Source organism: Rhineura floridana, chromosome 12, assembly GCF_030035675.1.
Source record: "Rhineura floridana isolate rRhiFlo1 chromosome 12, rRhiFlo1.hap2, whole genome shotgun sequence".
NCBI lineage: Eukaryota > Metazoa > Chordata > Lepidosauria > Squamata > Rhineuridae > Rhineura > Rhineura floridana.
In genome coordinates this window covers 36267962-36290408 of record NC_084491.1, presented here as the reverse complement: position 1 = coordinate 36290408, position 22447 = coordinate 36267962, and the positions used below count along the sequence as shown (strand labels likewise).

Genomic DNA, 22447 nt, shown 5'->3' with positions numbered 1-22447 from the left:
GGAAGCAACATTTGTATAGCAGCTGTTGACGGTCGAAGCCAAAACCTTTTGCTAGTAAAATAAAAACCTCTGTTTTGTTAATCATAATTATGCTTATATATACGTGTGTGTGTGTGCATGCACGTGCTTGCATGCTGTGGGAGAGCCAGGATTCCCGGGTCCTATATAGGAGTACTGTGAGGAGAGGCAGGACTCCTGGGTCCTTTTTATGTATGCATAAATATATATGGTGGTATTCAATGCTGCTGCTACTCAGAGTAGACCCATTGAAGTCAATGGACATGATCACCTTACTTTCATTAATTTCAATGGGTTTACTGTAAGCAGGACTTGCTTGAATGCAACCCATTGTGTGTGGGCTGTACATTCACATATGCATTTATGTTTGTGTGTACACAGACATATATCATACACATGCATAAAGGAAGCTGCAGACCTGAACGTACAAGATCTGAACAGGGTGGTTCACGACAGATGCTCTTGGTGGTCGCTGATTCATAGGGTCGCCATAAGTCGTAGTTGACTTGGAGGCACATAACAAGAAATAAATAGGTCTCCTGAATTCTTTTTACACACGTGCACACACACTGTGACAGAGGGTTACAGCCTGGGAGCCATATATTCATACACTCAGGGGTGTATATCTGTATATAGCGATCCTTAAAGTTTCATATAGAGCACTTTAGGCAAGTTTGTTCTGCGTTCCTGGATCCCAGGATGCAGTTAATCACTAAAATCATAAATTTATTACATCAAAGAGGCTTGTGGCACATTAAAGACAGACAAATTTACTGTGCTGTAAGCCTATGTGGGCTACAATCAACTTATGCCATAATAAATCTGTTACGATACAATCCTAAGCCCGTTTTTCTGGAAGGAACGATATGGCTTACTTTAGTCTAGATGTGGTTAGGATTGTGCTGTTGGTCTTGAAGGTGCCACAAAACTCTTTGTTGCTTTTGCAGCAAAAAGGCTAGCATGGCTACATTGGAAAATATTTATTGCAGTGATTGGCAAAGCAGAGATAGTAAGTTCTTATAGCAAAACATTTCAGCTGCTCTGATGTGAATCAAATAATGCAATGGCCACGAAGGCAGTTACAGAACACTCAGGATGGAATTTGCAGCAGTGTGACATTGCTGCAGTTGCGTGACTGTCAGGTGTTTTCCTCTAGGTTTAGGCCTTGTGGTTTCAAGATGTAAAGATCTTGATGTTTGCTTGTTTCCAGTGTTGTTGGATCAGATGGTGTCCCTTGCAATGATCAGAGAGGCTGTGATTCTCTAAACTGAAGTGTTTTACAACCGTTGCTCCCACTTTTTTTGGTCAGCTTTGTAGAGAAACAGTTCCTAAAGCGTATGCATAGGTCATTTTTTCTAACCAACTACTGAATATGGCATCCTGGATGTTTATACTCAATGATATAAATTACATTGCAAGATTTGTAGGTGATGTTTTGTTTAATATAATAAGTTCTGCCAGTCATAGGGCTCTTGAAGATAACTGTTTCCATGAGATAAACTCAATTGATGCAGCTTTTGGATTCATAAGTATGTGATCCAGGATTGCTGATTGGTGGTTTAAAATGTGATTTGCTGTCTCCAAACCTACACAGACTGACTACTGGTGAGATTGCCACCAATTGGCGATCTTGGATCTCACTTATTAAGGGTGCTGACCATTTGGTCTTAACTGGCAAAATGCAACATCACACATACATGGCTCCTCTTCACAGTGTGTATACAGTGTTCTTGTCTTTAATTTTTTTTGTCTCTGCAGTGTAGTCTTCCTTAAATCTCAAAGGGGAAAGGTTTCATAGCTCCCTAGACACTCTATTACATAATGGAAGACTGGATGTGTCTGTGCTTTGTTGACAACAAGAGGCCTGTAATCTTTAAAACGCTGTTTCTGATCAAGGCATCTGTGATTTGATTTGGCCCACATGCCCCATTCTAATTGCAGGGGGCATTTATGAGTCATTATATTTCTCTGCAGACACCTTGACCACCACCCAACAAGAATAAGGATGCCATTTCTGTTTATGTGAGTCAAAGTCCCCTGATCTTGTCAGGGGCTGTTGGATCTTCTGTCGCAACTCTCACTGTGAAACAATCATAGCAGAGGATGCAATGCAATTAGGGGGTACCTAACGTGGTAAATAGCTCTCAAAGGGGCAATACTAGTTCCACTGAAGCCATCATTGAATGAAACATGAATTAAGAAGCATCCTGAAATTACAAACTATTTTAGCGTTTGGGGTGGAAGGATCACAGGCTTGCCAAAACAGAAAAGATCTGCACAATCCTCTTTTAAATCCAAATTACTTCCACATGCCCTAAAACATTGGGGGAAACTGTCACCTGTAATGCTGGTGCTGAATGAATTGAAATCTGAAATAGAGTGAGGGTTATTGTTCCCTAACAGAAGCAACTTTTAAATAGAAACATATTTCAGTGTTTACCCTGGAACTGCAGAAACTGTTATACCATAATTATTTTTAATAAAAGGTTCTAATTTATTATTCAGCCTCCCTCTCCCCACCCCATATTCCATAGTCACTTAAAAACATCATGACATAGTGATGCCCAGTGCTTTAATGCTGAGTTTCCCAGTAAGTCGGTTGTTCGGAGCGTTTTTTCCCCCTTGGAAGGGAAACTATTTAAAACGCTACACATATATGGAGAAGAATGAAATATTGTTTTGAGCTTCAGCATCTAAGTCTTCAAGGAGCTGTCATACCTGATGCCTGTGATCAGCTGTGTTGGAGTCTGCACACTCTTTTGCCTATTTACCTTGCAGGATTCTATACCACTTAACCTCTGTGGCTTCCCTCAAAGCTTCCTGGGGCTGGGACTTGTGCTCTGTTGAAGTCATGGTGATCGCCAGCAGGTGACTACAGCTGGTTGGCCAAAGCAAATTATCAGTAAAGTCTGTGGTACAGAAAAAATGTCCTGGAATGTACACAAAGGAGAGACCCCGAAGATTTTAATCTGTTCAGGTTTATAGCTCATCCCAGTATTCTTTATATCATCAGTTCCTGTAACAGCCCAAGGATGTCAGCCAGTATTAGTCCTGTTTTTGAGATGAGGAAATAAACTGTACTGTAAATAAAGAAGTTATTATTTGCCATCCCAGCCAGATTTCTCATTATTGATGATGGTTATTAATTTATTTATGTAATGCGACTCCATTTTAAGATTTGATATAGATAACATGGGGGAGTCTTCTTGGCTGAAAAGCATCTTTATACATTTAAATAAATCATCTTTTCTGGGCTTTTTTTCCCCAGCTTGGGTTGACACAGCCTGGGAGCTAGATTTCACGGAGACAGAACCTTTGGATTCTAGACTAGAGGGCGTGATTACAGACGATGGTTTGGATGCTTTCTCTCAACTCTACAAAGCTCTCTATCTCTTCGCTGCAGAAGACCACAAAACCACTGAAGTAAGAAGCAAGTTCATTCTGGTAGCAAAGATCAGCTTGTTTTATTCTAATTTATTGAGAGGGATTTAAAATCAGCCTTCCCTGACCCTGGTGGCCTCCACATGTTTTGGGCCTACATCTCCTATTGGCTTCAGTGAGCATGGCCAACGGTCAGGGATGATGTGAGTTGTAGTCCAAAACGTTGGAGGGACCCAGGTTGAGAAAGCCATATAAATGCTGCCCTGGGCTCCTCCTGGGAGGAAGGGTGGGATATACATATAATTAATAAATAATAATAATAAATGAACTATTGCACAGTTACATTTTTGGAAATACACACTGGAACCTGTTGCGAAGCCACAAGCTTTACTGTGAGTTCCACTTTTTCTGAGTCGTGTTTTGAACTAGGCAATTCATTTCCTGTTTGATTCACTTGAGAGTTTGTATACTGCAAGTTAAGGATGGGGAACCTGCAGCCCTCCAGATGTTGCCGGGGTCCAGCTCCCAACAGCCCCAGCCAGAGTGGCCAGTGGTCAAGGATGATGGCATTTGTAATCCAACAACACTGACTCCGCGTCTGGAATGTGCCTATTACTTCAAGCCAGTATTTTTTAACTGCTTTCTGTGGGACTCATATTGGGATTCCTTGATGACAAGATTAATGCTGATAGGCTTACCTGAGGGGTAGCCTGCCAACACACCACTTCTGGCATTCCCCACCAATGTGCAGATGCAGAGAAGTGTTGGGAGTTTTCTAGGATGTGCTCTCAAACCGCATGGTGTGGTGGTGCGGCCTGACAGGCCTAGCCAGTGAGCTGATGGTGCATTAAGATCTCCCAGAATCCTCTGCTGCATGCAGGAATTTCTTAGCAGGGAGGCACATGTGGAAAGCGTTACTTGAAAGTCAAAAGCCTGAGACCGTGTTTTAAATCAATCACTCTAGTGGGAAAGTTGAACCAATAATGCTGCTTCTCTTCAAAGTCAGAGTGTCCTGCTGGCTCCCAATGTGTGTGTTTGATATCATGATACATCGGGTGTTGTGTTTCCTCCTGTCAGATTTTCTTCTTTTGTTTCAGAGCGCCTGGACCCTGTTTGTGGAGAACAATATCTCCCACAATGCCCTTGTTGCTGTGTTGTATCACTTCGTCCAAGAGGCCCAGAGTAAAAAGGCCGATGTTAATCAGCGGTTGTTTGCTCTTCATGCTGCTGGACTGTACTTCTTATTAGTTGAAATTCCAGGTAATCAGGATACCTGTTTGGATAATGCTTTTATTTGTCCTTTACATGGTCATCTTGACTAGTCATAATTGGAAATAAGCTCAATTGGCATCAGTAGGGCTCGCTGCCAAGTCAGGCCTGTAAACTGGCAATCTCCTAGCTGCCTGTGGTGAAGAAGAATTAATTCCAGGTGATCACCCAGAAGAGTTTCCCAAAAATTGACTCTCTTCCTCCTCACCCTTTATGGGCCATAAACAGTTGATTTAGGTATGTATAGGGGCAAGTGGGCCTTTAAAACTATAATCCAATTGTCAGCTAGTAATGTTTGTGAGCTTATTTGCAAGACTGCCTTAGGTCATGACAAATCATTAGGGTGCCAGAGTAGAGGATGGCCTCCATGTTTCTTAGTTTGTGTATGGGGCCTGCTGTGCTGGGAGTGACCCACCAAGGAGATCACCACCATCTTGAAGAAAATGGTGGTGACAGTTGGCTACGGCACCCATGGCGGAAGCACTTGCATTGTATAGAAACGAGGCAGGGCAGCTGTCTAGCCTTTGCTGTACCATTTGCTGGAGCTCCAAAAGGTTAGGGGTCTGGTAGGATTTTGCTGTATGACCAGGAGTGTGTACTTCTGCCCTAATTTGTTTAAGGCCAGCAAGAAGGTCCAGTGCAGAGCAGCCTGTGAGGTAAGGCGGAGTACAAGACCTGATCTTAGAAGGAGAGCAGATGACAGCAGATCCCCACCTCTCTCTCTCTCTCTCTCTCTCACACACACACACACACACAGACAGAGGGAGAGAGGGAAACCATGGCTGGCCCTAACTGGAAGGAAGCAACAGAGGGAAGCAAAGTTCTGGTTTGGCAGTCTAGAGGTAGGAGCCAAGCCATGGAAATGTGCAGTATATTTACTTTTTTAGCACCACAGTATTGCTTTGACAATTCCATTCAAGTTTACTTTTACTCCATTAAAGCTGACTTTTACAACATCAAGGCAATTAACATAATCATTTTTGTTAAAAAAACTAAATACCAAAATGCAACACAACACAGCCATCGACAGATTAAAGAAACACAGAATTTGATTGGTGAATGGCGCTAAGTACGATTAAATGCCCAGGTAAACAAACTAGTTCTTGCTTAACTTTTTAAAATCATCAGAGTCACTGTGAGCTGGGGGGGAGGGGTGCTGTGGATAAGGCTCTTCCACAGCGACAGTTGTCATTAACTGTGAATCTCTTGTTTGGGGAAGATTTTGATAAATTGGCAACTATTATGGTAGTAGGCGGTCTTCGAGATATCCTGATCTTAGGATTTAAGAAGTTAAAATCAGCACTAGTAGCTAATGAAGCTCTTTATATTGTAGCAAAATGTAATTTCTCCTGTTTCTTGCATTCAGCACTGTTGCAGCTGTGTTCTGGAGCAGCTGAACTTTTCAAACCCTCTTTATAGACAGGCTATGTAACACACGTTGTTGTAATCTAATCTAGATCTTAACAGTTCATAAATAACTGCGACCAGATTGTGATGGTGGTGGTGATGATGATGATAATAATAATAAAATTTCTATCCTGCCCTTCCTCCTAGAAGGTGGCAAATAAGGGAAAACTCTGCAAACATCTTAAAATATCTTAAAAACAAAACATCTTTAAAACATATTTTTTAAAAAACTTTTAAAACCTCTTAAAAAGCAATTCCAACACAGGCACAGACTGGGATAAGGTCTCTACTTAAAAGGCTTGTTGAAAGAGGAAGGTCTTCAGTAGGTATCAAAAAGATAACAGAGATGGTGCCTGTCTAATATTTACGGGGAGTGAGTTCCAAAGAGTAGGTGCATCAACACTAAAGGCCCGTTTCCTATGTTGTGCGGAACAGACCTCCTGATAAGGTAGTATTGAGTGCAGTGATCAGCTGGGTATATAAGGGGCAAGACGATCTTTCAGGTATTGTGGTCCCAAGTTCCATAGGGCTTTATACACCGAAACCAGCACCTTGAACTTAGCCTGGTAGCTAATGGGCAACCAGTGTGATTCTTTCAGCAGCAGCGTAACATGTTGGCGATATCCTGCCCCAGTGAGTAGTCGTGCTGCCACATGTTGCGCCAGTAGTAATACTTGAGCTTTAAATCTATGCATGCATGTTTAGGACTTCTGACTAAACAGAGGGGAGGTGAATGAGAGTGAGAGAAGAATACTGGTTACCAAAGTTCGATGAGCTCATGGCCAAATTAACTTTTGAAACAGACGCTTCTTACTTGGATGTTTAATCTGGGCCTGCCCAACCACTGGTACAGGGTGAGGGGTTCAATCCTGATTCAGAGCTTTGGGGATACCATGAAAAGATAGCAAGTTACTATTTTTCATTTTCATTATGGGGTGAGATTCCATTTGGAAGTTCTGCTTTAAACCCTGACATTGCCTTTTGCCATTAAGTCACACCAACTGCAAAGCATCACCACACGGATCTTAGTGCCCTGTATGCTTACGCTTGTTATCTAGCATCTAGAAATGGCTGCTCTTGAGCTAGATGCTTTGTCGGTGTTACCCGGTAAGCTTGTCCTAGTGAACAAGGCACTGCTATAAGAGAACAGTGCATTGTAATTATTAGAGTATCAAGGAGACCTGGCTTCAGATTCCCATTCAGCAGTGATGCTCCTTGAATGATGCTGACCCTGTTGCACTCTCTCAAGCTAGCCTACCCTGCTACATTGTTGTGAGCATAAAATGGAGAGAAAAAGGAAGGATGGAATGAAAGTAAAATAAATTCCGTCAGTGAATTGCTTATTGAGACATAGGTAGCTGGCAGGCTGTGTTAGAGCTGCTAAATGTTTCTTTCCCCTTCTTGTCTTGCACGATTCTCTGCTCCTTAACAGTGGTTGTTGGCGCTACAGTATAAAACTGCAGTTTCCTTAATGTGCAGAATGTCATCCCTCTTCTCTTTTTTTGGCAGGCAGCATCGCTAATCGGGTGTTCCATCAGGTGATGTTTGAAAAATGCCTTCAGACCCTGTCTAAATGCTGGCCCCAGGAGTCAGACCTGCCTAGAAAAAGGAAAAAAGATCACAGCAAAAGCTCGAAAGGTGATAGGCAGAAAAGGGGAAGGTCATCAAGAAAAGAAAACACCCCGGTAAGAAGGAAATCACATGTGCGTTACCAGAAATACCACAAAAACCTTTCCCAGCCACCCCTCCAAAGCAAAGTGATTCCTCTAGCGCAGAGGTAGCCATTCGATAGTCTTGAAGGCAACTCTAAGCTCCAGATGTGAGTCTGGAAGTCAGCAGTTCAGTTTGCTGCATAAACACATACCCTTGCCGACAATAGCCTCTCTAATAAAATGGTTGCCATCCATCAGGGAAGGGCTTCTCAATTATTGCAAACATAAATGCATACAAAATGTCACAGAAATATAATGCTTAAGTGTGGAATCTTTCACAACTTCCTTCTGATTAAAATGATGAGCAGACTCTAGTTCATGCTAATTTAAAACTTGGTAGCTTGCTACAGCAGGGATAGCCAACTGATAGAAAATGTATTGATGCCAGTTATCTAAATGTGCCAATTTATTTCAACCAAACAGCTTTCCTTAAATAACTTGCTCCCCAAAGTAGCCAGAACACCAGTCCCCCACACCCAGGAACGAACTCTTTGTTACTGTCAACTTACCAGAGTCTAAAACCAACCCTGCAAGGTAGTATGCTGCCACCACCCCTTATGTCCAACCAGGCTGGGCCAGAAGACTCCCATTCCTTACTGGACATCCTTAAGATTCCAAGAAGCAAGAGCTAAAGACCAGAGTCTCTGCTTCTGACTTTATATTAAAAAGCATATTAACTGAGGGGAGTCTCGCTGATCAGTCAGAAGGCTTCTAGGCCAGAACTTGGCAGTGTTATGGCTGCCTTGTGTCCCACAGCTGAAATGAGGTTCCCAAGTATTCCCTGACCTTGAAGCACAGATAACACAGGTGCTCTACTAGCATGAGTTCATTTCAGTTAGTGAGAACAAACTTCTTCCCGGAGACCAGATTTTACCCAGAGATCTGAGCAAGGAATTATTTTCTTCAGTGGAGAAACCATTTTCCTAGCAGTCACTAACCTACAGACGCTTCCAACAGTAGCTCAGAGGGATTGATGCAACCAATATTTGTTTTATTTATTTATTTGCTTGCTTGTTTGTCTATAAAAGTTATAGACCATCCTATAACCCAAGGTCTTTGGGTGCTTACAGGTACGTTTGCCTTCTGCACCTCTTGGACTTCTGTTTTTGCTCTGCTTTGTGGTCAGCCCTTTCGGTGGGGCTTAAATCAAACTGCTTGGGGGCTGACTCACAGCCTGCCAGTGGACCTTTGCAATCCATTAGCCATTTCTTCCATTCTAGATGGATGAGATCTTTGAAGAAGAGGAAGACCAGGAAGAAGAAATTTACTTCTCTGCTCATGAGCTGCTTCAAATACGGGAGTCCCTCTTCTTCCTTCTGAAGAATCTTCTGCGGCTTCTCTCCAAGTTCTCCCTGAAAGAGAGGCCACAGTGTGTGCAGACTTGCATTCAGGTGACTGGAACCGTCAGCAGCTCTATGTGGGGCTGCCCTTGAGGTTGGTCCGGAGGCTGCAGCTGGTGCAAAATGTGGCAGCGTGAATGCTCACTGAGGCAGAGTATCACCAACATGTCATCCTGCTGCTGAAAGGATTGCACTGGCTGCCCATTAGCTAATTTGGGCTAAGTTCAAGCTGCTGGCTTTGGTGTACAAAGCCCTATAGAACTTGGGACCAGGATACCTGAAAGATCATGTTACCTCTTATATCCCCAGTCGATCATTATTCTCTGCAGGGTGAGGGTCTCCTGCAGATACCATCTCATCAGGAGGTCCACTCCACAAAACATAGGAAGTGGACCTTTAGTGTAATGGCACCTACACTTTAATATTAGATAGGAGCCATCTCTGTTATCTTTTCGGTGCCTACTGAAGACCTTTCTTTTTCAACAAGCCTTTTAAGTCGAGACCTTATCCCAGTCTGCGTCTGTATTGGAATTGCTTTTCAAGATGCTTTTAAAGCTTTTTTTTTTTTAAAAAAAATATGTTTTTAAAGATGTTTTGTTTTAATATGTTTTAAAGTCTGTTTTTAATATGGTTTAGAGTGTTGTTTGTGGTTTTGATTGTCGCCATGGGCTCCTGTGGGAAGAAGGGTGGGATATAAATTTAATAATAATTATAATAAAGTAATATTATGTAGATCTGACGTCCCCACCCTGGGGGCCTCGAGACGTTTTAGATTACAGGTCTCAGAACATTGGAGGGCACCAGGGCAAACAAGACAGATGTAGATTTGTCTGCCACATGGCTGTAGCTTCTAGCTTAGCAGGCTTTTCAAAAGAATTAATTGACTTCATTGAGGATAGTTCTACACTTCTAAGCTGTAATAACTAAACCAAATGAAACCTCCATGTTCAGAGGCTGTATAGCTCTAGGTAGCAGTTGCCGGAGACAAAAAAAAACTAGGGGAGGATGTTGGCTTTCATATCCTGCTTTTTGAGCTTCCCAGGGGCATTTCCTGGCCGTTTTCTGGAAAACAAGATGTTGGACTTGGTCTGATCCAGCAAAGTGTGCTCTCAAATATTTATACTTGCAAAGTGAGTGACAAGTGAGATCCCAACGAATCATCTGGCCTTCCAAAAACCTCTACTAGAAAGACTTGCAGTCACTTGCTCACTACACTCTGGATCCTGCAGCAGATGCATTTTTAAATTATGGGACATGTTGAGGCTACAAAAGTATAGGAAAGCCAGGATATTCCTTGAGGACCCTGTGTTTTACTTTGGTGCCTGTTACCTACGTATTTCCCTTGCCCTGCAGTGGTTGGCAGTTGCCCAGTTCTATGAACTCGAGCCTCCTGTTGGCTCTCCAGTGGATTTGGTAGGCTTGCTTGGGGTCAGAAGTCAGCTCAGACAAGACTATTCTCCCTACTGATTGAGTTAACTCTTTATCTGTGGCTTGCTTCTCATGTAGATCTTTGTTACATTGATGAGTTTTGAGCCATGCCCACACGGATTTGAGCCTTCAGAGAAGATGTGAGTTATTCCTTTTGAATCTTAATGTCATATTTTGAGGAATGTGTTGGGGGGGCACTTATAAATATTAGAGGGAAGTCAGGTCCCGCCCCCGGTGATAAAGCCAAGTCGCAAAGTCTTTCCTGTTTGTGAATGGGATTTGTAAAGGTATAATTACAAGTATTCATTCTAGGTCTCTTTTTAGCCTTTGAACAAAATGGATCCAACAGTGAGCCTTACCATTATTTTTTTTGGTACAGGACCATCGACCAAGCCAAGTATGTCCCAGAGCTTGCCTACTTTGGCTTACAGCTGTTGTGCTCTCCGCTTCACAGTCTAGAAGATAAGGTAAAAATGACTCACATGCACCTTCATGTGACTCCTCTCTGTCTAGAATTCCTAATATTTGCATCCACAAAGTCTTCCCTTAGTCAAAATCCACCTTAGAGGTATATCTTTATTAGGCCAACCAAAATGTGACCAAACGGTATGCAAGCTTTCAGGTTCTCCAGAAATCCTCATCAGGCTAGAATAGGCACATGGCCTAACAAAAATGGGTGCACCATTTTAGATTTTCTACCTCTGGGATATTTAGGGAGAATTTCTTCACATAACAGGTTTCCACAGTCTGAAAGCAAAATGTACCTCAGTCCGCTTCCAACTCCTGGCCACAAAAATTTGAGCATGATTTGTCCTACACTTGGGACATGCAGTTCTTTGGTTTGAGTGCTAGAGGGAGTTTTAACACTATTGCACCTGATTGTCTTGTGCCATTTGACCATGAGACAGGGCAGAGGGAATTTCACGAAAGCATTTTCACACTGTTTTGAACTGTGCTAAGACAAATCTGTTGCAAACTCTTCCATTTGATGCTCCCAGTTTCCTGAAAGGCTGCACCCTTTGTGTTTTTATTTAATTGAAGCTTTATACACAACACGTTATTTCCTCTGGGTTTTTAAATTTAGACCATTACTTGCTCAGCTAAGGTAGAGTGAATTAAAGGGGAGCTCGCATAAAGAAATGGGAAGCCTCTTTTTCTCTCCCTCATTCATTCTGTCTGGTAATGAGAGTAGGAGGTATGGCACGGAAGCGAACATTTGCCAAACTAAAAATAAAGCGTTCGGTCCACCTTCTATTGCAATCAGCAGCTAAACTTCAATTGGAGGTGGACTTTTTGTGTGCACAGTGGGGTGTGGGGAAAGAATTATTCTGGTAATCTGATGCTAACTGGACCTGTGCTGATGGACCACCGAAGTTCCTTGCATCAGGGGACAGGGCAGTGTGTGCAAGTGAGAGGGAGAGACCTTTTTTGTATACTAGTGCAAGATGAAGATAATATTTTATTTATTTAGAAGATTTATATCCTACCTTTCAGCCAAATGATCCTCAAGATGGCTTTGACTATAATAACAAAGGAAGCTGCCTGATGCTGCATCAGACCGTTGGTCCATCTAGTTCAGTATTTGCTGTGGCTGTCTAGAATTTCAGACTGGGTTCTCTCCCAGCCCAATCTGCAGTTGCCTGGTACTGAACCTGGGACCTTCTGAATGCAAAGCAGATGCTCTGCCACTGAGCTATGGCCCATTCCCCCAATAATACACACAAACCTCCACAATCCAGCAGCCCTCGGTCCTCTGGCTGATGGATGAGGCAAAGTGTGGTTCTGTTCTCCAGCCCCAAGGCAACTCGCAGCTGGAACAGAGTGTTTCTTGTAGCAAGAAGAGGGGAAGGAAGCTCCCTGCAATAGATCCTTCGTTGGCCGTAGGACTGGAACAGGCTGCCCCTCACCCTGACATGATGCTCTCCTGGGTGGTAGGAGATGAAATAGTAGGAGATTCTTTGCAGGAACCCAGTCCTGATGCGTCACCCTCGCCCGGTGTCCTTTCTCCAGAATCAGACATAGCATCCTCCCAGAGCCACTCTGGGAAGTAAGAATGGCAGTGCTGGCCAGCAGTTGCGTCTTTGTCGTTAAAGGTAAGAAGCCCCGCTGCTGACATTGCAAGTCCTTCCCTGCTCTCTTCCTCAAATCATTTTGCTCCCTCTCCTTCCATTCTGGTTTGTGGATTCACCCTGCAAATTTGTGCGACTTATGCAAATGAAAGGTTTTCTAGACATCGTTACTGGAGTTTAACAAGTAAAAGTGGGTGGATGCCCTGATGCTAGGAAGAAAATGGATGGTGTGGAGAACATCTTGATGCCCACCTTACCCGCCTGTATGTTTTTTTTGTCTCTCCCTCTCTTCTAGGTTCTGTGTCTTGTGTTTCACCGTCTTCTCAATGTCATCCTCATGTGCGCACGGAGAGACATTTCCAGTGGCACATCAGCCATTATTCTGTCTCAGGTTACTGGTGCTAGGAACCTCGCCGTCAAATTCATCAGGTGAAGCTCAAAGTGGCATTTCTGTTTCTGTATCTAGGCAGACCAGCATTAAACTGTTATTAATCGACTTGAAGGCACATAACAACAAAATTGCCTGTTTCTCCCCATGGGTGGTTTTAGCATTCTGTAGTTCATGTGAATGGTCTGAAGGCCTGAATCAGCTGTATTTCTCCATACATGTCCTTTGGGCGTTTAGTAATTGTCCAGAGCTGTGAGGACTGGAAACGTAAAAGTAAGATGTATTATTGTTTCACATACAGGCCCAGCGCCAGCAGGTGGCCAAGGTGGACACTGGCCGAGGGCCTCAGTGGCTGAGAAGGGCCCCTGCTGCTGGGGCTGGGTGGGTGTAGCTCCTGTTCCACAATTCATGCTAACATCGGGTCTCGGAGTGTGCATCTGCAACCTGATGCTGGCACAGATCGCAGAGCAGGAGCCACTCTCCCAGGCACACGCTCATATACACACACCCTACCACCGGCAGGTTCTCCACGGGGATGGGGAGATCTGGGTAGGAGGTGGTCAGAACGATCTCTACCTGAGTCCCTGGAGAGCCACTGCCAGTCAGAATAGACAATATTGAGCTAGATGGATCAATGGTCTGACACTGCATAAGGCAGCATGATTCATACGACATCCATTTGATCACTTGCCAAAAATAAGTTCATGTCCTGGCAGGTGTGCAGAGATTGTATCCATGTAATGTGTGCATCTCCTGTTTTGTGCAGCTCTCTAACTGAGGAAATGAAAGAAGTTGCCTTCCCCGTCTTGCGAATCTTACTACAGCATATTTGTGTCAAGGTAGGGTATGATATTTCTGGTAGCACGGTCCTTGTCCCTTCTGAAAAAGGAGAGCTTGTGTTTTTGAAGGTGGCTGTGTAGTTGATGGTCCAGGGCAGGTGTTTGCCTTAACTGACCACCCAGGGACTTTATTTGGACTTGGTTTGGTCCAAGGTTTCCCTGTTGCCTGTCCCCAACCTTAGCATGAACATGATGTTCATGTTTGGTTTTAGCAACATATACGTGAACGCAAACCGTTTTGTAAAGCTAGGGGTAAAATGTTTTTAGAACAAACAAACCAGGAACCAGATCTTGAAGTAATCTATTGAGGACATTTGAAAATGGAAATGGACTGCCTTCAAGTCGATTTCGACTTATGGCGGCCCTAGGAATAGGGTTTTCATGGTAAGCTGTATTCAGAGGGAGTTTGCAATTGCCTTCCTCTGAGGCTGAGAGGCAGTGACTGGCCCAAGCTCACCCAGTGAGCTTCATGGCTGTGTGGGGATTCGAACCCTGGTCTCCCAGGTCATAATCCAACACCTTAACCACTATACCACACTGGCTGTCATTGAGGACATTTACAGTAAATTCCATAATTGGCCTGCAGTATTTCAGCATGCCTTTATGATGCAACGGAACTCTGTGCTGTCGTTCAATACATCATATTGTATTCACTGGGACAGCACCACCCCTGGGCAACCTAGGGCTAGTCCTTCACTTGAATTGGCTGTCCAACCAGGGATCTTGCCTGCACCAAGTCCAGTCCAAGGGCTGTCTGTTGCCAACCTCTACTGTGCTCCAAAAGTTGCAGCCATTAAGACGGCTCATTTGACTTCAATTAGTCTTGACAATTTCCTTCATTCCTTTTATTCCAGGTCCCCGATAAATCTGAATATCGAACATATGCAGCACTGTCTGTGGCGCAGCTGTTGTACAAACTCCCATGTGCAGAACATGCCGACTTCATCGCTTGGCTGTATCAATACTCGCACAATAACAAGGTGAGGGGGGGGGTTGAACTCGCTGGCCCTTTGGAGAGCCAGCAGCACCCTTGACCAGAGCTTGGAAAAGTTACTTTTTTTGAACTACAACTCCCATCAAGCCAATCCAGTGGCCATGCTGGCTGAGGCTGATGGGAGTTGTAGTTCAAAAAAAGTAACTTTTCCAAGCTCTGCCCTTGACACACCAGAACGATTACATGAATCTCCTGTGGGTTTGGGCAAGATGCTCATTCTTGTGGCTCCTGCTTCTAAGCTGTGTGACATCTTGGATTCTTTTCCCATCAGATCTCCTACAGGGTCTTTGCCCTTGATGTGGCCTTGGCCCTCTTGGACCTTCCAGAGCGGGTACAGGACATCTCCTTGTCTGAGGAACAGCAGATGTTCCTGAAGCACAAGTTCTTGGTGCAGGACATGGTCTTTGGCCGGTGCTCGGACAAAGCTCCGACTGTCCGCAGCAAAGCACTTTCGAGTTTCGCTCAGTGTCTTGAAGCGAAAGCCACCCTGAACATAGAGAACATCCAGGAGCTACTGCAGGGCAGTAAGTATGGTGGGAAAAGTGACCATTGCTAATGAAGAGAGTCTGTGGTGTTGCGGCTAGATTGTCTGACTTAGGCTCACAGGGCCCTGGGTTCAAATCCCTGCTTAGTCTTGAAGTACACTTGTGACCTGGGAGTAATTACCCTGTCCTACCTCACAGGGTTGTTGTGAGGGTGGGAAGTGAGGGGCAACACCATGTACACAGCTCAGAGCTCCTTGGAGGAAGGGCTGCATACGTATAACTAGGATATACCTCTGTGCAGCCCCAGTAACAGGATTGCTTTCTTGTGTTAATTCACTTCAGTTGATAGCAATACTATGATCCAAAGCTGGACAGGATCCAGCCCAGAGCCCGGACCCTACTTCATATGGGCTGCCCCCTTGCAAAACGTGTGTGTGTCAAGCCTTCTTTGGCTGCCAAATTGCTTTTCATCTTCCTTTGATGTACCCCCACAGCTGCTGGTTCTACAGGACAGGACTCAAACATGCCTGCAGGAACATCCGTAGCCAACACAGAAGGTGAGCGAAGCAACCTGATAGCAGTAATCCTTTCAAAATCCCCCCCCCACACACACCTTGTAGAGTTCCATAGGAAATTGGCAACATGCTAGAGCCTCCTGGGAATGTTTCCTGGTGGAGAGAGGCTGACATATGAAAGGCTGCATTCTCCCAGATTAGCCTGCCCAGGTTTTAAGATATTCAGAAGAGATCTTTCTCTCTGTGCCGCTGATGGCTGACGCGTGCTTGCTGAGGGAGGTTTGTCTGTTCCCCATAACACCAACAAGAAGCTTACTTGATGAATTGGTTTGTTATAACAACTGTTCAACTGTGTTGATTTTATTGCCGTGTTGTTGTATCTACTCTGTTCTTATGTTGTCTTTGGTGATGTTTTTGGATTTTAATGCTGTTAGCAGCCTAGAGCACCATTTGGTGGAAAGGCAGGACATCAGTTTAACAAACAAAAATCTTTTTATTATGGGAACATGCCTTGGCTAAGTCTGTAATCCTAGACCATGCAGAAAGAGTTCCATCAGTTGGTCCCATCTGCAGTGGACATCCCAGATGGGTGGGCGGAGTGTTTAATAAGACCTTTCTTTTTCTCCATAACCAGGCCTCACCTGTATAGAACAGCAGTTCCCAAACTTTTTATCCCATGGACCACTCAAAAGTTGCTGAAGTTCTTGGCAGACCACTTAGCGATTTTTCTGCCTGTTGTAGCAATTGAAATGCACTGTGGTAAGCACTCTATGCTTTTTAACTGTATTTTTATGGCTTCTTTTATTTCCTACATTGCATTACAATTTCAGTTCTATGGGCTGCAAATTGTAACACAATATAAGAAATAAATGAAGCCGTAAAAATACAATTAAAAATCAAAATGAATATTCATTATGGGCATGCCGCAGACCACTGGAACAAAACTCACGGACTGCTGGTGATCCAGAGACCACAGTTTGGAGATCCCTGCTCTAGAATATTCGAGCCCTGCTAAATCAGTCCAAAGGCCCAGCTAGTGTAGCACCCTGTTCTCACAGTTGCTAGCCAGATGCCTATGAGAAGCCTACAAGCAGGACATGATGTGCAATATCCCTCTCCTGCTTATGATCTCTAACAGCTGATGTTCAGAGGCATGTTCCTTCTGACACTGGATGAATGTACCATGGAGCAATTGGAAAGGATTTGTGGTCTGGCCAATAGATGGTACCCACAACTTTGTTGTTGTTTCCCTTTTAATTGTCTCCCAGCTTCTGCGTGTTTTCCTTTAAATGTTACACCATTGTGATATCACAACATCAGAATGACATCACACGTTCCCCACCAATATGTGGTGGCCAACAGCTGTGTTTCTGATGTCACAACACAGCTGGCATCATTGCAGCAAGCCTCCTCGAGGCTCTTCCCTGAATGGTTGAACTCTGGGCAATTCATTGAAGCAGTGGTTATGGGTTAAATGGATCCTAGCACACGTTTGTATAGTCTGTTATGTTATTATTGGTCTGTATTATAATCTGGTTACTATTGTAGTTTTTTTTTTTTAAGGTCCTTCCAGCCATCGTCAGAAGACTTTCCCAACTTTCAAAACCATTGAGGTGACTGAGCGAGACACCACTCTCTTTGATGGTATGCTGGACCCATGATCGTATTTATCTTCTCTGCCAGTTCTTCCCTACCTGATGTGCTCGATGTATATTCATGTCTCTTAAAATTAAGAAAAGAATTGCCTGTACAGAATTTTGGTGGTTTTATTTGCAGATGCAGAGAAACATTGCACACAGTATAATATTGTTACGCATGAGGCACTTTCATGTAGGAATTGTGTGCAATCCACTTCACAATATATTTGTGTGTGTGTTTGTATGTGAATTTTTTATTATGTGGAGTTACCCCATGATGACTTCCCACAAGGAACCTTTTGCACTTATGTGAAAAAGGTGGAAATTCTTAAAGGTGCCTAGTAGCCCCTTCATTAGACACTTGGTGCCCAAGATAGTTGGAAGACAGAATGCTTAGGCTGCAGGTCTGTGCCTCCCTATTTGGGACTGAGCCCCACTGAACTCAGTAGTACTTACTTTTGAATTCAACATAGGATTGTGCTGATTAGCAGTTGAGCTAGGGCTCTTTGGGAGAGAGGGTGGGATATAAATTTAATAAACAGTACTTTGAGAGTTTTTTTTTTAAGGAGGTTGGGAAAGGACAGTTGAAGGAGGCGCTCAGAAGGAAAGGCAGACGAAAGACAGCTGAAAGTCGAGAGAGAAGATAGACCCACTTGCGCAGGAGCTGACCAACATCCTGAGCTAGGATGCAAGTGGAGATCAGCAGTGGGAAATAGTGTTGGCTACAGTCTGAGGCCAAGAGAGGGGCTGCTTGTGGAAAGGGTGGGGACGAAACGACTGCTATGCACTGGGCAATGCAGTCGGACTTGAGCGTTCAAAGGTTTTGATGCTGCAAAGTAATTCTGATAGGAAGTAATACAGGCTATTTTATATACCAGTCTTAGTGTGAGTAGGTGTGTGGCAAAACAACACAAGAGGTGCCCTGCTGGGTTAAAACAAAGGCCCATCTGAATTGCTCATCCTGTTTTTCCAAGGCTCAAATCCTCTAGGAAGCCCACGCGCAGGCAATAGACCTTGCCCTCTGTTCCTCCCTGGCAACTGATATTCATTCTATATAGTTATCGTGACTAGTGACATAAGAAGAGCCTGGCTTCTGGATCAGGCCAATGGCCCATCTAGTCCGGCATCCTGTTCTCACAGTGGCCAACCAGATGCCCATGGGAAGCCCGCAAGAAGGACCCGAGTGCAACAGCGCTCTCTTTACTTGCGACTCCCAGCAACTGGCATTCAGACGCATAACTGCCTCTGACAGTGGGGTTAGAACGGAGCCATCATGGCTAGTAACCATTAATACCCTTATCTTTCGTGGATTAGAATAGTCAACCTGGTGCCCTCCAGATGTGGTTGCATTCCAACTCTCGTCATCCACAGCCAGCAAGGACGGTGGGAGTTGTAGTCCAGTAATGTTTGCAGGACACCATATTGGCTTCCCCTGTTGTAGGTGCTTTGGGAAGGGGATGTGTGTGCAGGGCATGTTTGTGCACAGAGATTGTGGCCTCTGTTCCTTATGTTGATGGAGGCTAGACTAGCAGAGTGGGAAGGATTTGTCCCAAAGGGCAGAGCTTTATTTTCCCTTTCGAAGTAGCTAGAGATGTGAAGGCTCTGAAAAACTGGAAAAATAAAACAACCTTTTTTTCCAGTTTTTCAGAAAAAAGAAAACAAAAAAGGATTTGGAAAATGGGGCGGGGTGATCCCATTTTTCCGATTGTTTTCTGGTCCTTCACATATCTAGGAATGGCTTGTAATGCTTCAGTTTCCTGGGAGAAAGCAAACAGGTTTTTCTCAAGGATACCATTGGAGTGGTGAAGTGACCTTGACTGTTGGCAATCAAACCTGCTTCTCTCTGTGGGCCCAACTCTTCATTTGCATAGTCTCCTTCTTTCTCTTGGTCATGCTGGAAAGTAGCAAAATGCTGGCAACTGGAGTGTGTAGTAGTAGTAATTGTTGTTGTTGTTGTTTTGTTATCACTTAAATTTATATTCACTAAAAGGCAAAAAACCTTGCAGTTTAAGAACGTACCTATAGCCCACAGATATTATACAGCCACAAGAGTAGCTGTATACTATAGTCAGCATGGATATTTTGCATTCCGCAATGTTAAATTGAAAATATCCCCCTGCCATTCTGATGCTTCCCATAAGCTAATTTCAAAACAAAACCTATAGTCCAGAACTCAGAAATGCTTGCTTAACAACCCTCTAAATCTTCATGGTGATACACAAAACAAGTCAGAGAGAATCGAGACTTCAAAGTGTAAAAAGAGAGAAAAAACCCAGACCCCTTTTGGACTTTTTTCTATCAGTTCTCATAATTTGTTGAAATTAATTTAAAATCAGCCATGTTCACAGAGTCCCTGTAATGCTGTTACTGACCTTGCCCCATACTCTGACCTTCATCTTCTACAGTTTAACAGTTAAAAAAATGCCTGGCTGATTTTTAATTAATTTAAGAGGTTTTGCATTGAACTCAGTGATAATGTCAGGCATGCTCTATAAGAAGCAACTGTCAGTGTTCTATAAGCCAGACTCACAGCTGCTGGGCTTGCCTAATCAGGAGGCCACACCCACACCAGAACTTTATTTCACTTGAGACAGCCATGGCTTCCCCCAAAGAATCCTGGGAAGTGTAGTTTGTGAAGGGTGCTGAGAGGAGACTCCTATTTCCCTGACAGAGCTCCACTGGGCTGAGTGGTTTAACAGTCAGCCGCTCTGATTGAAGTTCTGAGAGGGGAACAGGGCATCTCCCAGCAACTCTCAGCACCCTTCACTAACTACACTTCCCAGGATGCTTTGGGAGAAGCCATGACCGCCTAAAGTGACGTAACAGTCTGGTGTGGATGTGGCCAGGGAGAGCTTTGGTTTAAATTTGGGTGGGAGGCTACATGTTCCTGCTGTAGAATAAAAAGGTGGGGGAAACCCCGAAAAAAAATGATACTGTTCACAATGTTTTCCTTTCGGAAAGGAAAAGGGCTTCCCCTCTGCCCTGTGCCCACCCACCCAATCTCCTCCCCTCCCTCCCCTTCCTGCCCTCCTCTTCTCCCCCCCCCCATCCCCCAGGTCAGTTTCACCTATCCTAAGCATGATTGCACAGGAGTAAATCCCACTTAACTCAAAAAGCATGCAAATGATCAAACCTGTCCTCTCCTTCTCCCTCCTATCCCCTCCCTCTTGCCCCTTCCCCTTCCAATCCCCTCTTCCCCCTCCTCCTCCTCCCCCTCCTCCTACCCCATGGTCAGTTTTACCTATCCTAGGACTATGACCTGGGACCAGGGTTCGAATCCCCACACAGCCATGAAGCTCACTGGGTGACCTTGGGCCAGTCACTGCCTCTCAGCCTCAGAGGAATGCAATGGTAAACCCCCTCTGAATACCCTTACCATGAAAACCCTCTTCATAGGGTCGCCATAAGTCGGAATCGACTTGAAGGCAGTCCATCATCATCATCAGCTCACTATTGTCTGTAGTGACTGACAGCATTTCTCCAGAGTTCAGAGAAGGGAGTGTTTCCCTGCCTGGTGATGCCAGGGATTGAGTCTGGGACCCGGTTCTCTGCCACTGAGCTATGGCTCTGAATGCTGGAAATGTAATATAAAAATGCTAAATGCAGGATCCACCCTATTCCACTGACGGTAATTTAACTGTTTTTAACACTGAATTGAAAATTGTTCTAACCTGCCCTGGGACCTGCTGGTAAAGTGCAGGTAATAAATACATTTTAATAATAATAGGAAAAGGAGAAGAAAGCAAGGAGTTCTGGAACTGTCATATACTCAGAATTTCACAAGAATTTATTACCATTTATTGTTTATTTTATTTATTTATTTATTTTATTTCATTTTTAAACCGCCCATAGCGAATAGGTCTCTGGGCGGGGTACAAAAGATTAAAAATACAGAAATACAAAATATCACAATAAATAAACTGAAACAAAGAGATTTAAAATTGTAACATGAAACACATTAAAATGCCTGGGAGCATAGCCAGGTCTTAACCTGGCGCCGAAAAGATAGAAGCGTCGGCGCCAGGCGTACTTCTTCGGGGAGGCTGTTCCACAATTCGGGGGCCACTACAGAAAAGGCCCTAGATCGAGTAACTGTCCTCCGGGCTTCCCGATGGGTTGGTACCCGGAGGAGGGCCTTAGACGCTGAGCGAAGTGACCGGGTCGGTTCATAGCGGGAGAGGCGTTCCACAAGATACTGCGGTCCCACGCCGTGTAAGGCTTTATAGGTCAAAACCAGCACCTTGACTCTGGCTCGGAAGCAAATAGGTAGCCAGTGCAAACGGGCCAGAACAGGTGTTATATGCGCTGACCGGCTGGTCCTCGTCAGCAGTCTGGCTGCTGCGTTTTGCACTAGCTGAAGCTTCCGAACTGTCTTCAAGGGCAGCCCTACGTAGAGCGCATTACAGTAATCCAACCTAGAAGTTACCAGAGCATGAACAACTGAGGCGAGGTCATCCCTGTCCAGATAGGGGCGTAGCTGGGCTACCAACCGAAGGTGGTAGAATGCATTCCTTGCCACCGTGGCCACTTGCGCCTCCAGATACAAGGAAGGATCGAAAAGAACCCCAAGACTACGAACCTGTTCCTTCAAGGGGAGTGTAACCCCATCTAGAACAGGGTAAGCATCCACCATCTGGGCAGGGAAGGCATTCACCAACAGTGTCTCAGTCTTGTCTGGATTGAGTCTCAGTTTATTAGCTCTCATCCAGTCCATTATCGCGGTCAGGCAGTGATTCAGCACATCCACAGACTCACCTGTAGAAGATGAAAAGGAGAAATAGAGCTGCGTGTCATCAGCGTACTGGTGACAACGCACTCCAAAGCTCCTGATGACGGCACCCAGAGGCTGCATGTAGATGTTAAAAAGCATGGGGGACAAAACCGACCCCTGGGGGACTCCACAATGGAGAGTCCAAGGTGTCGAGCAATGTTCCCCAAGTACTACCTTCTGGTGATGATCCGCCA

The 22447-nt window shown here is 44.4% G+C and overlaps 1 protein-coding gene across 1 annotated transcript in view; it reads left to right on the top strand.

Moving 5' to 3' along the window:
- Positions 1 to 22447, top strand: part of NCAPD3 (non-SMC condensin II complex subunit D3) — a 63008-nt gene that overhangs the window by 2038 nt on the left and 38523 nt on the right. The window contains exons 2-13 of the mRNA XM_061593020.1: positions 3287 to 3441; positions 4497 to 4659; positions 7585 to 7760; positions 9008 to 9178; positions 10634 to 10695; positions 10935 to 11022; positions 12920 to 13053; positions 13779 to 13851; positions 14706 to 14831; positions 15117 to 15369; positions 15825 to 15887; positions 17409 to 17489. Coding sequence (XP_061449004.1) covers positions 3287 to 3441; positions 4497 to 4659; positions 7585 to 7760; positions 9008 to 9178; positions 10634 to 10695; positions 10935 to 11022; positions 12920 to 13053; positions 13779 to 13851; positions 14706 to 14831; positions 15117 to 15369; positions 15825 to 15887; positions 17409 to 17489 — 1545 coding nt within the window. The remainder of the gene's footprint in view (positions 1 to 3286; positions 3442 to 4496; positions 4660 to 7584; positions 7761 to 9007; positions 9179 to 10633; positions 10696 to 10934; positions 11023 to 12919; positions 13054 to 13778; positions 13852 to 14705; positions 14832 to 15116; positions 15370 to 15824; positions 15888 to 17408; positions 17490 to 22447) is intronic.